The sequence below is a fragment of the Apteryx mantelli genome, chromosome Z (genome assembly GCF_036417845.1).
Source record: "Apteryx mantelli isolate bAptMan1 chromosome Z, bAptMan1.hap1, whole genome shotgun sequence".
NCBI lineage: Eukaryota > Metazoa > Chordata > Aves > Apterygiformes > Apterygidae > Apteryx > Apteryx mantelli.
In genome coordinates this window covers 17,598,146-17,617,796 of record NC_090020.1, presented here as the reverse complement: position 1 = coordinate 17,617,796, position 19,651 = coordinate 17,598,146, and the positions used below count along the sequence as shown (strand labels likewise).

General features: G+C 40.1%; 1 protein-coding gene across 3 annotated transcripts in view; it reads left to right on the top strand.

Annotated features, from left to right (window-relative positions):
- LPAR1 (lysophosphatidic acid receptor 1) overlaps positions 1-19,651 on the top strand; it is an 81,539-nt gene that overhangs the window by 38,324 nt on the left and 23,564 nt on the right. For 2 of the 3 annotated variants that reach the window (XM_067316235.1, XM_013961112.2), the window contains exon 3: positions 1,762-2,509. In XM_067316235.1, coding sequence (XP_067172336.1) covers positions 1,762-2,509 — 748 coding nt within the window. Of the gene's footprint in view, positions 1-1,761; positions 2,510-3,787; positions 4,072-19,651 lie in introns of those variants that run through there. The other variant, XM_067316237.1, reaches the window with a different exon arrangement.

The following is a 19,651-nucleotide window of genomic DNA, read 5'->3' as shown; positions in this document are numbered from 1 at the left end:
CAAGTTGGAGTTTAAATCATTCTAAAAGACCTTTTCTTCTTTAACACAAATCTACCTGTCACGTAACACATTTAGGATAGATGTGGAAAGTTTTGTATGTTGCTTTATTGGAATTGGCTTAATTGTGTTGACAAAGAGATGCAAATGAAAACAAACAGAAATAGTTTTTCGTAAGTTCCAGGAAGTCTTTATCAGATACCATTTCCACTTGGGTCCAGTGGCAAATCCTGTTTTCCTCTTGCACACCTTTTTAGCTTCAACATCCAAATTAGGTTAGCCATAGAGTTTTCTGTGGAATGGCTGGAGCTGTCCAAAAGATCGGAGTGGAGGGGAGGGGGAGGTAGCTTGCTTTAATGGGAAGAGATTCTTATCTTTTAATGTTGTTGGTTTGTTCTTTTGTTACCTGCCTCGGTTCTAAAACTGCTCCTCTTTTTATAAAAAATTGAGTTCAGTCAGCAGAGTTCCACAGCCATAAAACTGGTGTGTGGGGCTTAAAAGCCAGGTCTCCAGAGTCGCTTTAGCCAGAGATTTTTCTGACATAATTTTTTTGGTTTTTATTTCAAGTCCTCTTTGTTAAGCCATGCTAAACAAGCAACCAGCATGTTGTTCAGAGGTTTGTGAGTTTTGGGTTTTTTTTCCCTATTTGCCACAGGGTTTGCCTTTTGGGAATTGCACCTTGAATAATTGATTATAAATTAGGAAGGAAACTCATTAAGCATTTTCTTGTCAGCCAAGGGTTTTAAGAAAAAAAGCAAAACTTTTACGTTCTAGTGGGATATGGGGCTGGTTTGTTGCACCCATAACAGTACTAAGCAGACTACTCTGAAAGGAAAATTAATCGTGTATTTTCTGACATAGCCATAACAATACTTAATACAAAAAATAAGGTTTGATGCTTTTAAAACTGTTAAGGCAAAACTTGCATTCCTCTTTCCTTGTCTCATTCCTCCTACTCCAAATTGGAATAAGTCAGGTCAGATAAGTTATACTTGGGCACAGTGCTAAAGGAAAGTAATCCTGTTTTAGAAATGTGGCTGATGGAGAATGAAGAACACTCCTAGAAAGACAGTAGCATGCTCTTTTTATTGTTCATCAAAGAACTTGGTGCTTTATGGACTCGAGAGCAGGCACAACCACTGGCCCTGGGAATTTACAGTTTTAGAGCATATGAACAATCTTAATTTAGGGTGCTCTTCCCTGTTTTTAACACAGCAGGAGAACAAGAAATGCCCTTTATAGAGACCTGAATGTGTCAAAAAACTTGCTGGGAAACGTAATCAACTTCCTCCTCTTTGAGGAGCTCTTCTTTTAACACAGTTACAGCCAAACAATAGTCTTAAGCACTAGTAACACAAATAAGATGCTGTGTAACAGTTAACTTTTTTTTAATTATGAATTGCATGCCCTATTGTCTAAGTGAATTTTTCAGTGGGTCTGCTTGGCCAGAAGTTCTTAACATTTACTCTGTAGTTCACAACTGCGTCAGAAATCATTCTAGTTCCCAGAGCAGATGGAGGCATTTCTAGTTGTTTCTAATCTGGTTGCTGTTACTAGCCTCATAAGAGCAATTGTTTGCGAGTTGTGGAATGCTATTTGTTCTGAAAAAATAAATTTGTTCTGAAGTGTGTTCTCTTCCTGCCTTCAGTGCCTCTCCCTGCTTTCTGTGCATGCCTTATCCATGGAAGCAATTGTATGGTCACTGGAATGTTTTCAATTCTGATGTCTCTCTTTTTTTTTTTTTTTTTTTCCCTCTTCTTTCAGTCCACAGCCATGAGTGAACCACAGTGCTACTACAATGAAACCATTGCCTTCTTTTATAACCGGAGTGGAAAATATCTAGCCACTGAATGGAACACTGTCAGCAAGCTTGTAATGGGCCTGGGGATTACCGTCTGCATCTTCATAATGCTGGCCAACCTCTTAGTTATGGTGGCTATTTATGTCAACCGCCGATTCCACTTTCCTATTTATTACTTAATGGCCAACTTAGCTGCTGCAGACTTTTTTGCAGGTCTGGCCTACTTTTACTTAATGTTTAACACAGGACCCAACACTAGAAGATTGACTGTAAGCACCTGGCTTCTTCGTCAGGGTCTCATTGACACTAGCCTGACAGCCTCTGTAGCCAACTTGTTGGCCATTGCTATCGAGCGGCACATTACAGTCTTCCGTATGCAACTACATACTCGGATGAGCAACCGGCGAGTGGTGGTCGTAATTGTTGTTATCTGGACGATGGCCATTGTAATGGGTGCCATACCAAGTGTCGGCTGGAACTGTATTTGTGATATCACTCACTGCTCCAACATGGCACCGCTCTATAGTGACTCCTACCTGGTCTTCTGGGCTATTTTCAACCTGGTCACTTTTGTGGTCATGGTGGTCCTATATGCTCATATCTTTGGGTATGTCCGCCAAAGGACTATGAGAATGTCCAGACACAGCTCTGGACCCCGCAGGAATCGGGACACCATGATGAGTCTCCTGAAGACTGTGGTCATTGTACTTGGTAAGTGTTTATTTCATCATCCATGTTTTTCCCCTTCTGTTTCTTATCAGGTGATTTCAGTAATGTACATCAACTTCAGACAGGTCAGCAGCATTTCAAGGTAGCAGGGGAGGAAAGGGGCAATAAGAACTGCCAGTGTTCATTACAGTGCTGCGATTAAGTTTATTTATGGAACTGGGTATTGAGAAATTTGGTCACTTAGCCCTGTAACGTGTAAGGTAGTACTTCAGGAAGCAATGAAGAACCAGACCCCCAAGGTGTAAGAGTCTTTTGCCTCAGTGGAGGTTTAAAATCCATTGTAGCAGCCTGTGCTGTGTGGTGCTCACCCTTTTGCCTTTGGAGAAGCCAAATGGCTGCGACCTTAGTAGAGGGGAAGCTCCACCTACCATTTAAGTACCTATTGTCCCCTTTTTGCCACTCAAAACATGGTGTGTGCATTCAGGCAATACTCCCATGTCTGGAAAGCAATTAAGGGCTACAGGCTATTGATAAAAAGATTACATGTGTTAAACAGAACTGCATGCGAGTTAAGCACAGGTCTCTGCAATAATGTGTAACAGATCTGAATATCTGTTAATTTGCTATTCCAGACAGATAACATGGGAGGTATATTTAGCCTAATGCTCAGGAGATCCCTAAGCTTCAGGCTGTGGAAGAGAGGGAAACATGAGGCAAATGTCGTGACACATTTTGAAGTCAGAGGGTTCCTCTCTTCTTGTGGCTGGCTGCACTCTCTTTTGGTCTGGAACTATCAGTTTTCTTGTGCAAAAGCACAGCCTGGATTTTGGGCACCATCCCCTGGTGATTTTCTGTGCAGTTTGTTCTGCTCTTTGTTGTTGCAAACAGTGAGCAGCAGGAAGCCAGGGATGATGCTGGTTGTCCCTTTGTCCCAAGCTGTGGGGAGCGCCAGCACACTACCCAAGTGTCTTGGTATGCCAGCCCCGGTTGCACGGTGATGTTGCCCTAGTCCACTGATGTATCCTAGTCCACAGATGCAGCTGTACCCAGTCTGCCAAGACCAAAACTTTGCCTTAGTTCTCACATTACCATCATGATTTTCATGGCTTGGCGCTGTGACTTGTGCTTTCTAGCAGTTACTGTCTGCACGAACAAGGCAGGATAGTTACAGAGCTCTGATTTAGTATAACAACTCTTACCTTAGTTCAAGAAGGAACGTTTTGCTGTCTGACATAGTAACTTGCTTTTTAACCAGAATATGAACTATGTAGACTAACCTGTTCAGCCATTGATGACTTGTGTTCTTATGTGTCTCTTCAGGGAAAGAATACCTCTTTGAGTTTTGTGAGGGAGTACAGAGTGGTGGGCAAAGCCTCTTCTGACTGCCTGGTGATTTGGAAATCTGCCCTTTCCTACCTCCATGATTCTCTGTGCAAAAGACAAGATGAGGGGTTTTGAAAAAAAATAAAACTCAGGTTTTGCAGATTTTTTAGTAAATGGATCCTTGTTTTCCCTTCTGGATGAATTGCTGTTCATACAGCAATGGAATATATTCTGCGAAGAGTATGACTGGTCCAGACTTTAAAGACCAAAAAAAAAAAGAAAAAGCGATGGGAAATAGTGGGCACTTTTACTAGTGCTATGCAGAGTTGTAGGAGCACATAAATAAAAGTCAATGAATAAATTGCATTTGGTAGTTATTACCGAGCATGCATGGGACTAGAGTTATGTTTGCACTTGGAAGTATAGCTAGTCACTGCACTCTTCCCCTTTCTCCTGTTGGTATGAGCAGAGGTCACTCTGAAGATATGTTGGACCCAGTGTGGCCGCAACACTAGAGGTGTACACAGAACATGAAGTATGTTACTTTCTTTTTCCCCAGTATTGTTCTGGAAACAATGGAACAACTCCGGAGGTTAAGTAGCATTAGTTAGACTGCTGGTGACTCAAATTTAATTGCTGATGTAGTTCAGTAACAGCTCAGATTTCTCATTTAGATTAATTTCAGTAAGATTTGTCAGGACTGCAAGTAGCGCGTGTTGAAATTTTCTGCAAAATTCAACAGGACCTTCTCATTTTTTTGTTACCGATGCAGTCAAATTTACTCATAGGGTTTTGCACATGTTCTGACTTGGCACCTCTTCTAATCTACATAATGCACCATTTATAGGGAGACGGAATGTGTTATTTTATTAAATCTGTTGACTATAGTTTGAGGAAAACAGAGGAACTGCCAGGCAGCCACATTCTTCATTCTTTATTTGGATCTAGATCTGCAAAAGGGAAGTAAATAAACCTCTGAGCTTTTTAGGCATGAGGCCTTTGAGGTTGGTGGGAGTTTTTTTCTTTTTTTTTTTTCACCTGAAAAGAGCCAGTTCTTTTCCAGTCAGCTTGCCCTCTACTTCAGTATTATTTTGGAAAGGAGTTTTCTCAAGGCAGCTGGTTTTTTTGGTTGGAGGAGTTAAGTCATAGAGCCATCGACAGAAACAATTTTTTTATTTCCATTGACCAGTTTTGCAAGGCCTTTCTTTGCTCAAAGGCATTTCAGAACACACACTCTGTTTCATTTAGTATTGCAACTGCACAGTAAAGAAGTAGCAATACTTTCATCTCCATGTCACCTGTGAGACTCAGCTGCAAGATAAAGAGGGCAGGAAAACAGCTTTAAAAAAATAACCTGCAGCCAAGAAGCAGAAGCAGGGGCATTTGCAGTATCTTGTGATGCTAAATTTTCATATATCAGGATGTTATACTGACTGCTAGCTGATCCATGAGACAATCTCACTGGTTGCCATCAGCAAGATAAGTGCTCTCCTGTATTGCTGAATTTGGGGGGGGGGGGGTTATTTTCTGGTTTAAAAAACAAGCAAACATCACTTGGAAGCTCTGTTTAGGAGATGTCTCAGGATGGAGTAGACAGTACAGTTCAGTCAGCCTGTTGATCGATGTGTAACATGGTGCTCTTACACTGCTCAAAGTCTTCTTGCAAGTCTGGTTTAAAATTTTCATGAGAGAAAGATTTAATTTCAAGTGTAGTACTTCCTGAATGCCTTCTTGCAAAGGTAGTGGGGAAAGGCAGAAAACGTGGGTCTCTTAGGCTGCATGGAGGAGCGCCCTGAATGTTTATCAGATGCTGTCTGGCATATTTTCTTTTTTGCATCAGTAAACTTCAATAATACAGAGTGAAAGAACCCTGCCTTATTTAATGATCCAGAGCAGAATAATACATAACTGTTTGAGGCAGAACTCAACTTTTTGCTGAAGGGAGAAGAATGTTTCAGTTTATTCTTAAGACCTCCTCTCCTCTCTCTCATGCCCAGCAACTGGAGCGGGAACAGGGCTGATGTGTGTCAGCCCCCTTAGACAGAAGGAGGCATTTTGTTTCAAAGGAAAAGCAGAGTACCTTGGGAACCAAATACAACTGGAGATGGGAGGCTAAGTAAACCTGTATCATTCACAGATAAAAGCAAAGTAGTCCTCTTTTTAGTATCTGTATTAAAATGCTGCTCACCCATAAGTAACTCCCATTGTAGTGCGGACAACCATGAACTATTTGTTTGACTTTTAAATGTACATAAACTGGTCTTTCTGAAGTGGTCACCTTATTGATTGTACTCAGAAGCAGAGCCTTGCTTGTGAATGTAGATTGGCATCTTTTCCCCTTTCTTTATCCATGATATACTTTGCGTGGGGCTGGAGGGGGAAGAAATTAACACAAGAGCTTCTTGTTTGTTAGTTGCCTAACACTGCCTGCCTTCCCTGTGTCTTGCTGCCTTGCTCCAAGAGGACGACAGCCACCCCAAAAGGGGGAGGAAAAATTCTCTCCTGATGGCGATGCTGTCAGCATGTGTGAGGTGGAAGCCAATCGCGTTTCATAAGAGGGCTCATTGTTTGGCTAATGACTAAGGCGGCTTGACACTCTGGCTGGAGCGGTCGGGATCTGGCACACTGCGTCATCCCACAGAGCTACTAGGATATTGAATCCTACGACCAAGTCAAAAGCAGAGAACAGATTTTCTTTTCTTTTTTCATGCCCTTTTGTTTTTTTCTTCTTGAGTAAAATATTTTAAACAGAAGGAAGTGATTTCATAGTTGAGCTCTTTTTCTTTTAACAAGGCTCCTTTTGAAATCTTTCAAATGTGACAAAGAACATAAAGCTCTTTCTCTAGAACATGCCTTTCTTTCGCACTGGGACTTAGGCAGAATTGATCTGTAGTGGCCATAAAATTGCACCTGGGTTGGCTTGAAACTCAATGACACTTTGCGTTTCTCCACTACTATTTGTTCCATTTAAATGAGCAGTCAAGAAAACATGCAGAAACCTAGCAGATACAACAGGCTTAAAGTTGGTGTCCTCCCTTCCATCCTTTCCTTTTTTTGTTATCCATGTTACTTATGTTTAAGGGTAAAGCTAAGCTGTTCTTCCTAGTGGAGGCTACAGTTAAACTCTGAATGCATTTGACTGGGACAAATGTAGGTTTGGTCCAAAAACTGGCAACTAGCAATATCTAACTGCTGTTTGAGGAAGTCATGGTCAAACCTCTGAAAAAGGTTTTCAGAGCTCTAGGCTGAAATACTAGCTGTGCTCTAGACTTCCAAGACCTGGCATAAGACATGACGGGCTAGCTTTTTAGGAGTTCTCCTGTGGATGCATTTGTAGGTAAGTACCTGATTGAATTACAAGTTTTGGAAAGTTAGCCTGTATATTCTCCTGTCTAAATGCCAATTAAGCGCTGGTCCTTAGTTTGTCAGCTCTTGTTTTTAAAATGAGGAGAACTCTTCCCCATACCTCCATAATGTGTGATTTGGCATTCTTCTCTACTTAGAATTTAGACTTTGTCTGAGATCCTTTCTCTTGTTGTTCACATGCTACAAAGGAAATAATAACGGAAGAAAGCTTTCATATGGTGCATGGTCCTCCTTCAGAATGTATAGAAGTTTGAAATGGTATTGCTAGCCTTCTTTCATAGGAATCAGTCAATAGCTTTTCTTGTGACAGAGCAGAAAACTACTACCCTGAGATAATGATATTGAGATTTGATACCTAACTTTGTAATAATAATAGCAGCAACTCTTCTTGCATATAGTACAGTGTTGATAGTAAGATAATGTCTAATTCAAGTTGAACTTTTCTTCTTTTATTAATCCCTCCTATCTGCCTTCTGTGTGGGGTGAATTTTCAATAGTGTTTGGCCAAAATGAGGCATGCCTAATGAGTTGAGCACCATTGCCACCCCGCCACACACACACCCCCCCCCCAGGATGTAGGGAGGGCAAACAGAGAATTCCTGGATACTTTTTCAGTTCCTGGGAATTCTAAGGGTAAGATCCTTAGGCCTTTCCTGCCTGTAAGACCATCCACTTTGTTTGTAGGAGTGTGGTTTAATCTGTAAGATTTGGAAACAAATACGGGCACAGATAAAAAAGTGAAGGCTCTTTTTGTATAAACTGTTTTGGTTTAAAGAAGCCTCACTGTGTTTGAAGACAGTCCCTTGCTCATTATAATGAAGCAATAAATGCAAGGAAAACATCTGGAAGTTCAGCATAAACATCTGGAAGGGTGGAACTGCTCAGTAACAGCTTTTTTTTCCCCTCTCTTTCTGACACAATTATGAATTGCAGGAGAGACTTGTTTTGTACTTTTGTAGCTTTTCTTCCACAACTAGGTAGCAAAGAGGGATAGAAAGAAGCAAAAAACAACTCTGGTAGTGCACTGAGTTTCAACATATGGTTTAGCAAGATAGCTAAAGCAAATAAAATGCACTATCAATAACTTGTGACCTTTCTGGGTGATTGATTGATATACAGCATTTCTTTCACAGATGAAAAACATGAAGTGTTCTGCGGGCACATTTTTTAAAAGATGTTTTCAATATTTACAGGGTCTCTTTTGTAAATGACATGCAGTCTGCATCTTTTCCTGTCTTCCTCCCCTCATGTATTAAGAACATTAGATTTTCTTTAGAAAGTGAAAATCACAGAATCACAGAATCGCTGAGGTTGGAAGGGACCTCTGGAGATCATCTAGTCCAACCCCCCTGCTCAAGCAGGGTCACCTAGAGCACATTGCACAGGATTGCATCCAGGCGCGTTTTGAATATCTCCAGAGAAGGAGACTCCACCACCTCTCAGGGCAAGAACATGAATTAGTGCTACAACTTCAATGTTGCTTCAGCAGAGGCATGTCTTTATTTCCATACCACTCAAACAGTGTCAGATGGTTACCTGACATGACCTGTTTCCACTGGGCCCCAAAACTTAGAAGCATTGACATACCTAAGCTTTATTAACTGTATTTTGCCAGTTACCAAATAAGTGGTCCCGAGCTGAGGTGAAGATGATATTGTCTAGACAGAGCTTGGTTATGGCTTTACTTATACTTTGGCAGACCATTGCTGTCCGTAAAAAGTTATCCTGATAGTCCAAAGCAAACATGGGTTTTGGTAGTGCAGTGTATCAATAGCAGGATGTTTCAGAGAGGCAAGGATTTAACTCAGTGCCCTCTGACTGGAAAGTGATAACTTTACCTATTCATCCTGTCCCTGAGGAGTGCTGGTGGCACGGTGTCCGCTGAGGTCTTGAGCAGCATTTTTCCTGAGATCAGTGAAAATGAGCGTGTCATCTTAGCTTGAAGACATCATTCCATGCAGTAGTTGTGGCCCAGATGGGAAAGCAGTAGCTATCAGTTGTTTTTTCCATATTATTATTGTATTCTCCTTAGAGAATTTAGGTGAGGAGTGAGATCAGGCTGGTACTAGATGAGGATGGCATGTTTTACAGCTTCTTCTCTAGCAGTGGAGACATGAGAAGCCGTAAAAACAGGGTTACCTTGTGGCCAGCATGAGGGCTTGTTCAGAGTCACCCACCCTGCCTGACCCCTGTGCCACAGTAATGTTGCTTGTATATTGATTTAGTCCTAAAGGAAAAACAGCGCAATAAACTCTGGAACTAGCACTGGCAATATGAGTCTGACCATCAATGACCTTCTGTTCTAAAACACAGAGTGCAGTATGCGCAGTCCCGGTGTTTTTAGATAAGTGTATTTTAACAGTGCACAAACTGTGAATTTAACCCACAGTCAAGTAAACTGGGAAATTGCAACTGATGACTGTAGTCGAAATGGAACACACGTCATATAGTTTATAAGACTAATTCTTATTACCACTGTATGGGGAGGAAACGGTTCACAATAAGTGCTTTCAAAGCTGTAGCATGAATGCCAAACTTTAAAGCTCTGTCATCAGATATTTGAATGAAGGAGTCAAGTCTTCATTTAAAATCCTGTAAGATTTCTTTTGTGCTTGAAAAACAATGACTTCAATTTCTTTATCTTTTCTTCTTGGAAGTCCTTAAGAGCAATCGTCTGAAGCTTCCATTGAGAAAAATAGAGAACACCTACAGTTTGGGGAGGGGGTGAGGTTCCGGATTAGGCTGTTACAACTTGTAAAGTATACTTTTTCTTTTTTTCCCATGTGTCATGTGACATTTTGGTATTGACTTTAAAAAAAAAAAGTCAGTGCATATTCAGTTTGCAAGTAGGTCAAAAGAAATGGAAGTCTTCAGATTGTTGCTTATATTTGTTAAAGGATTTTAATATGAAATCATTTTGATTCAGTAACAAAAATTGAGTTTTCATGTCTATCACCCATAACAAGAATGGACTAGTACATTTTATATTCATGCATATAAATGCCTATTTTTTATTTTCTTGATAAATATACCTTGTTTACTATATTAACTAGATGTACCGTTGTTTTACGAAAGGAAGATGGTAATTTTCATGAGGAAATATTAAAAAGAAACAGGCACTTTTCATCAGCAAGATGGGGTTTATACTTTCAATTGAAAGAATGGAGGTATGAAAACTTGCTAAAGATCTAAGTTGTAGTCTGTACATAATTAAGGGATGATTGAAAGTGCGTCCTAAACTTAAGACACTTTGGACTTGAGTAGGGTGTTTTTTGTTTGCTTGGTTTATGCTGCTAGTAAATGCAATTTGATATGTACTCTGTGCCACTGAACTGGTCTCTCTAAATATCACTCACTAGTCATTTTTTCCCTGCCATTTATACTCCTCTAAATAAATTCGTTTATCTTCTGGATTTTTAAATAGTGGCCCCAAACCAAACCAAATCTCTTCTCAGTACTGCTTTGCTGGCAACACTATTGAAAGAGGAAAGAATAGGGAAGCAGGGCAACTAGAAATCACACTGTGGTCAGTTTGTGTGATAAACTTCATAAGCAGCTTTGTTTTTCAAAGCAAGCCCCCATGCAAGCTGTCATGGTGCTTTGGATTCAGACAACTCTTCCTCTGTACCCTGCGTCTGGTTGGGTGTACTGAAAGTTTGGTTCTAAGTGTTTTTCTTAATTTCTTCACTGCCTCTCCAATGAAATCGATAGCATCCTCAGATAAAACTGCTGTGTCCTTGGTAAAGATCTTCTCTCTAAAGTATTCCAAGCATCCGTGTGTAATTCATTACTTCTCCCTGGGGAAACCATTTGGAAGTTTGCCCCTCTTTCCCCCCGTCAGTTGAGAATAAGTGTTATTTATTTTCATTTAGGATCCTTTGAAACTGTGCTTTGAGGAACTTCCATCATTTCCCAAGGCATAAATGTGGTTTTATTTTATTTTATTTTGGAAGGCGGAAAATCCTCTAGTAAATCCATTCCTTCACATATGATGGAAATGATGCCTTGTTTAATAAAATTCTTTCTCCCAACTTCAGCATAATATATTACCTTTTCAGAGAGGCAATAAATTCAAAGGGCAAATGAAGCTCTCTGGATTCTTCCAGGAATAGCAAGTTAGGGATAAACCTTGAGTAATTCTTGGTTTGTACTTGGTGTTCAGCTTTTGATAAAGATTCTTGGAATTGCTTGCATAGGTTGTCTCTTGTTTCCAAAAGACTTCTAAAAAATGAATTTCTTTAAATAGCAAAACTGAAGCTTCTTCTTGGCCAAGGGAATTCATTTTTACTTTTCTTTATGAATAATAGGATTTGGAAAACACATCCTTACCCCCAAGCAATAGAAGACAACCTTCTCTCTTGGATCCAGGTGAAACAGCAAACTGCTGGCTAAGGAGTGAAATTCACTTAGTGAAAACATGCACTAAACCAAAGTGAATTAGTACCATATCTCACTTCCTGCGGTTTAGCAGTGCTACAGCCAGGTTTTTATTTGTCAGCCTGGGCTTCTCTGAATTAGTTGTGTTAGAGACCTGTTTGTGGGAGATTTTCCATAACCCAGAATCACTATAAATATTGAGAAAAGCTGAAGGCCCAGGATAGAAATTATAACCAATAAAAAATGTGAAATTCAGCGTGTGCAAGAAGGTCTGCATGTGAAGTCTCCGTGCATGGCTAAAACCCAGTGATCTTAGACTCTTGAGCTGAATTTTTTTGAACAGAAGATGGGAATCCATACTTTAAGAGGGACACCAATAATGCTTTCACGAAATGGCTTCTTGCAAGATAACATTTTTATTCTCTAGAAAGCATATAGTTTTAAGGTTTTAGTAATTTAAGCAAAAGGTTTGCAATCTGAGGTAACGTCCAAGTCCAGCCACTGGCTTGTATTCTGATCTTTAAGATACCATTTGTGCTTCCTGAATATTGGTGAACTCCTCTCAACTGCTAAGCTACGACAGCAAGGCCAAATTTACAGCTAGATCTCAGCTTGAGAAGCTATGTGAACAAAAATGTCAGCTGTTAACTTGTCACATTGCACAACTGTATTCAGTGAGGCACTGAACAATCATTTGTTTCCAGCAATGGAAAACATCTAGAACAAGAGACTACTTTGTGGGAGAGGAGAAGTGGTGTTACTTCTTGTGTGTTGTTTCATTTCACATGAACAGTATGCATAAGTATTCTGGGCTGTCTATTTATCTAGGGTATTCCATGAATATAGGAAAATATAATGTCAGATCAAAAATTCTCTCTCTCATTATAGTTTCAGTGAAATTATGGCTCTTAACATCAAAATACAAAATTCATAGAAATGCTTGCTGAGTTATCTGAAATATAGTGGCTGGCTTTCTCCTGGTTAGTGTGCTAGGAAATAACTAGCAATGACTATTAGCCTTTAAACAATAGCTGTTGTGTCTCCATCATTTTAGTCTTAACATGAAAAACATGTTAAAGGAAACGGCTTAGGTTTTTTAGTTAGTATCTTTTGACCCTGAATATAAATAAAAAATGTGATTCTGAGCATTTCTGGTTCTGGTTTTATTAAAACAGCTTCCTGTTTCATGCAGCTGGGAATGCTGTTGTCGAACTCACAGATATTTTCTTCCAAATGTCCTTTTTTTTTTTTTTTCCCCCAGCCCTACCACAAGTAAGTTTCTGTCATGCACTTGCACATTTGGTGTACTGCTTAGACGCTTAAAGCAACAACAACAGCAAAAATCCCCACTCTTTGTGCAGTCTGAGGCCTCATACCCATTCCTCTTTGCTCAGCCCTAGAAAAGAAAAGGGAGCTCCCAAAACACAGGACTGCTGGTGTGGGTTTGCAGGGCTGGGCCCTGTGATAGGAGACAGTGCTGAGAAGAGCAATTCCCAGAACGGTGTACGAGCTGATGGAGAAAACAGGCAGAGGAGGTGTTGGCACTGCGCTGCCCTGTGGTCACAGGAACACTTCCTCTGATTTTATTTGCTGGTCATCATGAGCGCAAAGTATCCTTTCCGTAATGCTTGTCCTTCAAGCTTGAGAGCAGCTGTTGGATTTTTAACTGCTTCTCTTTCACCACAAAACAAGGCAAGGAAGCAAGAGGGTTACTCCTGACTGAAGGATGGCTCTGCTTTCCATTACGAGGACTGGTAAACTACAATGCAGGTGAGAAAGTCCAAAAACACAGTAAAAAGAACAGTATTTTTGTACCCTGATCACTCTGCTTGAGTGATCTGTATCTTTCATTGATAGAAATCTTTCTACCAGGCTCTAAGCATGACTTTCTTAACTTAGGTCTGACTTTACTTAAGATGTTTGTCAGGCTTCCAGTCTTGAAAGTTCATTTTCCTTGTAGCCAAACAGGGAAACACTGAGATTATGTTCAGGTGTTGTTTCTTGTGTACGTGACGGATTCATTCCAAGGTTCACTTCCGTCTTGTTCCTTCATTTCCCTTCTTCATACTCACTCTTGTCAGGATGCTGAGAGCAAAAACAAACAGACTTTTGACAGTGTTGAGGTGGCTGCCACAGTGGTGCTTTTTCCTTCTCCTGTTATTCGCTTTAGCCTTACCATTACCTTGTTTTTCGTCTGCTTCTCAAGGGCCTTGTGAGAACATCATGACAGGAAACGTTCCTTGGTGCATGATGTGGGAATTATCTGGGTGTTAGCAAACTGCAAACAATTACATGGATATGGTAAGGCATTATTCCTCCTAAGGTCTCAATGTAGTCATCCGAGATTGCTTTCAAGAATGTGATGTTAATGTGCGTGACTAGAATTGATCTCTCTTTCTATCTCAGCTACAGTGGACCCTGCCAGCTCCTAAAATTTCCTATTAAAGAAACTAATAAACATCTTAGTGTTTTTGAAGAGGGTATGTAACTACAGGTCTGCAGGGATGTGCTGCTGCAAAAATCAGATCTTTGCAGAAAAGCAAGTCCTGCCTGTTCCTGCCATCATGAGATGAGGACTGCTGCATCACAGCTTGGCCCTGTGGCAAGGCTTGTGGTTGTTTGTGTGCATGCATTTATGTCTTCCCCCTTCCTTCCTGCTTCCCACAGCTGCTGTTTCTGAAGGCATGGACTCATCAGTAACTCAGCTTTCCTTAAAATATGTTCTTTTATTTGTTTTATTATCCTGTGTGGTGAGAAAGGTCAAAAAACATGATCCAAAAGAGCTCAAAGAAAAACCTGGAAAGCAAATAAAAGGAATCTGAGTTTGTGTGGAAGGTTACAAGACTTCAAAAACTATGACATCAGTTGTTAAGTTTGAAGCATTTCTTTTCACTGCTTGAGTGTTCTCAGTCATGGGCATTTGTGCTTGTTAATGAAGCACTTACACTAGGTGAACCATAATAACTGAAAATCTCAGGTTCTGGTATGTAAACCTACCAGTGAACAGGAGATAGTGAGACAACCAGGGATAAGTGCTTTGAAGTATGTGAACACAGTGACCTTAAATTCTGCAACTGGGGAAGTGAAAATTTGGTCTATAAAGCTGTTCTAGACATACCTGCCAAAGGGCTGTCTGCCGTTGCAGCCTGCTGTTAGGAGAACAGTGTCTGTGTCTTGCAATAGGTTGAAACAGTAATTTCTTGATATTAGTGCTAAAAGCCTGTGAGGTTATTAAAAAAAAAATGCTGCAAATAAATGAGGAAAGTGAAAGAAAGAACTTTTTTTGGATTTCTTGTGTTTGTCTGTCTACTTGGGTTTTTTGCCTTTAATAAAGGACTTGGTACCTGAGTATGAATTTGCTAATATAACCATAGATATGCAAGGACTGTTAAGATTTCTGAGATATCTTCCTTCTTCAAAGAGGAAGTCATCTCCCAAAGAAGAGAGAGGGAATCTATCTATGACAGGCAGGAAAAGCTGTCCAGCTCCTGCATTTTACCTCCTCTTCATGAAAATCCTTTCCTGGACTCAGTACCTTCCTTGTTCTCCTAAAAGCAGTTCTGGGAGCTGGTTCTCATCTTCTGATATTGATGTAACCTCAGCAAGAACTTGTTCTTACATATGGCATTGATTATTCTCTTCTCCCATCATTTGAAGTTGCTCTTAAGTGCTGACTTTTTATTTCTCTAGAAGTACAATGAATAATGTAGAGAGGAGTTTCCTCAGGAGAAACTCTTATTTATAAAGAGAAACTATATAAATCTATTGCATATTAGTATAAACAAATGCTGTTTTCTTCCATTAAAAAACTAGAATTTAAAATCGTAGTTAGTAAAAGGAAAACTGAAAGAAATTTTAACAAAATATTATGTGGCTCTAGATACATAACTGGATTAGTTGGCTGATTGTTTTTTTGTTTATTTTTTAAGTTGGTTACCTTTGGTAATTATGAAAATGATGGCTATTCAATGATATTTAATGAGAGATTATCTGCCATAACTATAACCTACTTATACAACAAGAAGGAAAGGGCACAGTGCAAACTGTGTGCTCGTTCATCTGAACTCGAACAGTTGTACTAATGCTCCAAAACGTGCCGGGGTACAGAGTTGGAAACCCAGTGTCATCCGCCAGTCTTCTGTGTGGCAGGCTGCCCAGCAGAGCCTGCACGGTGCCAGTGCTGATACCATTGCACGTGTGTTTCAGTTAGCCCCAAGGATTTCAAGGAAAGACTGCTACATGTTTACCAAAAAAAGTTCCATTTCAAAGTTTAGAGTGAACTGAAGAGGAACAGGCTGTTTTCTGATTTATCTCTTCAGCTGACGTGCAGTGCGAAAAATGACGTCTAACTGATAACTGTATTACAAAGTCAATCATCTTGTTCCTGCTAATCAGCAATTGATGCTACAAGTTCTACTCTTAATAAAAACAGGTTACATTTAAAAGTTTACTATCCTAGCCATGAATTTGGGTAATTACTTCAGGGAATGAGATGTCTGCCTTCAAGATATGACAGTTTCATGAGGAAATATATTCCTTTCAGAAATACATAGTAAGAAACTGTTATCTTTAGGTGATGTGGAATTCAACTGCTTGCTCCCATTTAATTTGCAAAATGGCTATACTGAGGTAGCTTAATTCTAGACTTGAAAAAGCCTCATGGGTAGGGAAGCAAGGTACAGGCGGAAGAAGTTATTTCATGTTATTTCTGGTGATAGAAAGGCGTAGCATTTCAGTTCTGCTGGTACCACACTGTATAAGGCAGGGTGGGTATTACTGTTTTGGTGTTTCTAACTCCTGTTTATATAGGTCAGAATGGAACTTTAAAATTTCTAATATAAAAACTGTCTTGAGCTGGCAGACCTGCAAAGCAAGGTTTTTGCCTTGCACTCCTAAGACATACTGCCCTTTTAAGTATTTATATGATTATAAATGTTAGTTTTGGTGGGGTTTACTGTACTGTTTAGTTTGTAGGGTTTGCCTTGGTTCCTCTTTCTATAGGTGGTTTTGTGACAGTTGGAGTATAAAAGTAAATCCCTGTGTCCCATTCCTAACTGCATTTCAGGCTTGCTTCTCTAGGTACTGCAAGCTTTGGTGTTGTGAACATGAGTGTGTTAGTCAATTACAGAGGTAAGTAAGTACCCAGGTACTTACACTGAACTAACTGGTTCATGTTCCAGGAGAAGTTCCCCTGCCTTTGTCATGCAGGTTGAAAACAGGAAAGATATTGTAAGTCCTCATTTACATAGAAGAAGGTATATGCCCAAGCAAAAAAATGTAAGGATTGCATGGAAGAAAGCCAAAAAATATTAAGTCTTGGACTTTTGCCCTCTTATGCTATAAAAAAGCCTAAGTGTATTACTAGTTTCCAGTGGTTGATTTCTGAAGTAATACTAATGCAGAGAGATATCTGACCCTTTAACTTACTAATCAAAAACTTCTATGCGGTATGGGTTTCCTAGTAATGGTTACAAGTGAAAACGTGAACCCACTCTCCCCTCCCCAGCAGCTCTTTTGTTTACATACTGCTGCACACAAAAGAAACTGCTATGTATTTCTTGGAGTTCTTGTTTGCACTACCTTTTGAGCTTTCCAAACACTTGTTAACTGTTTGCAACTTCAGAAATTTGCCATTCCTGCTCCTTGGAGGAGTGGAGGAATGCATCTGAGGAGACAACAAGCTTTTCTTCTACTTTGAGGCAAGGGGTGAATGTAATGAAGTGGTCCTCCTGCTATTCTCAGGTATTTTAGTCTTTAATCCTCCATGTGAGAATGAGAAATTTTTATCTTCTTTTTTTTATCTAGGAAGGAAATGGAGAGGTGATGGTCTGCATTTTAGGTAGTTCAAAATTACGCCTCCATTTTTTACCTACAGCTTAGCTTTCAAGCTAATTCATACTTCAGTGTATGATTTGTAGGCTAGGCCTATTCATACTTTGTGTTTTTTACATCATTCCAGAATAGCAAAAGGCTTGCTTGGTCAACTACCCTTCTGCTGTAGACTCTGGAGCATGTACCATAAATAAGTCAAAATCTCCATTTGGTAACTACATTAACAGCACATCAAACTTTTAAGTTACCTCAGTTGCAGGTGTGAAATATGTTGAAAACCAAAAAAGGTTTGCATTGAGAGAGCTGCACATTTCATGACAAGATGCTTTTCATGGAAGATGCTTTTCAAAGAAGGTCTTCACACTGACTTCCTAGAAATCACCCAAAATGTAAGTTGTGCTGCTGGAAGCCAATGAAGGGTCACACAGGTGCCAGTGGGGTACTGAAAGGGTTTCCCATCTTAATGTGCAGACTGGATGTGGGAGTTGGTGCACAAGGCTTAAAGACTAAAAAGTCTGTAAGGTTGACCGTAGCATGAAGAAAAGACTTTATACAAGTAAGATAAAGAGGTAAATTGCTTCATTTTTAATTTGTGCAATATTGTGTTTAAGGGGTTGACTACCATTAAGTTCAATTTGAAGCATATAGCTAAGTGTTTGCCTTTTTTCCTCTATGCCAGTACATACCAGCTGCATTTAGGAAACATAAAAATCATTTCCCAGTAAATATCCTGACTAAAGTTCTTACTCTGAAGCTGACAAGAAAATAATTAGTTAAGTGAGAATGGAAGAAATGCAGTTCCTTGGTCACCGAAGCTGGTATATTGTGTACATTGTGAAAAACATGAAAGATCTGCATTTCTTACCATGCTTGGTGCTGTTTCTGGAACTTGTGTGATTGTCCATGAAGAATTATGCCTTTATGTCAACAAAAAAAGCCTGTTGGAAGTATCTTTTGCAGGATATAACAGTGGAATATATTTGTTCCTTAATGAGATGCTTTTCTTTATGTTAATATATGTGCTGGTTACGTAATGTAGGGAAATAGGAAGTGAGGCAAACTGGCTTTTCACTTACTATGCATTTGTTCTAGTGCCAGTATATAAGGCATCCTGCAGGGTTTAACCCTTTGTAAAGATGGGGAGATGCAGGGGTGGGGAGCTCATTTTTCTTTTTCAGGCATGCTATGGTCTTAATGAAACCTTTGTTGAGAAAACTTGTCAGCCCAAGTTAAAGAGAGAAGATACAGACAGCTTGAAAGAGCCATTTATCTGGCAGATGGCACGTACCATAGCTGCGCAAGGGACTGGCCTGGACCCCAGCCTCATGGGGATTTTATGTTTTTGTGAGCTCCTTCCCCAGAAAGCCGTTGCCCCAAGCACAACCTACGTTCTGGGTTGGTGAAGTGCAGGGCACCGAGGGATCGCTCGGTCCTTGCACGCTGGCTGATGCTCAGCCTTGTGGGCTCTCTCTGCCCCCCCGCTGCATTCTGGATTTACGTTGCTGTAACAAGCAGAGAGATTAATCTGGGAATATCTTGTAACAGTGTTGTTTGTATTGCTGTTACTTGTTGAAAAAGGTGAAAGGGAATGCACACTGCTTGATAGGCTGTACAGCTTCTGTACACCACATGGATTAAAAAATGGTCCTTCGCTAAGGATAACTGGCATTTAATCCTTGGCTGTTTTAGCCAGTGTTCAGCATTGAATGAGTTGTTCTGGTTTCTGTCTTCAAGAATAGAAAAGTTCTTACTATCCAGGACTTGATTCAGTTTAGGGTGAGGAGGGGTCAATTTAAATAAACAAATAAAGCAAATGAATTAACTGCAAATGATTAATGTAGCATTCTTCAGATAAATAGAGCACTTCAGCCTTCAGTATATTAATCCGTCAAATACCTGAGTGTTAAATTCACCATGTGCTGTTGTGTGATGTTTTTAAAGAGCAGAAGGCTTTCATAGGTACAGCACTGCCTTTCTTGCAGGCAGTGCCTGCAAGTCTACATGGCTACCCAGTAATTGGGAGAGATGTGCGTAAAGCTGCATGGACTAAAGAAATGTGACCTTTTAAATACATCCCTGAGGACACAGTACTGATTGATGCTGTTCCCCATGAGATTTTCCTTTCTTTTCTCTCCTTTTCATTTTCATTTGTTTAGCCACCCTCCCTCTCCCCTTCTTCTGTCCCTGTCTCTCCCCCCTTCACTTTTTTAATTTATCTCTGTGGCCTTGCTCCCATTCAGATAGCAGGCAGGAGCTAGGCTTTTCAGAGCCAGCCCGGATGCTGAG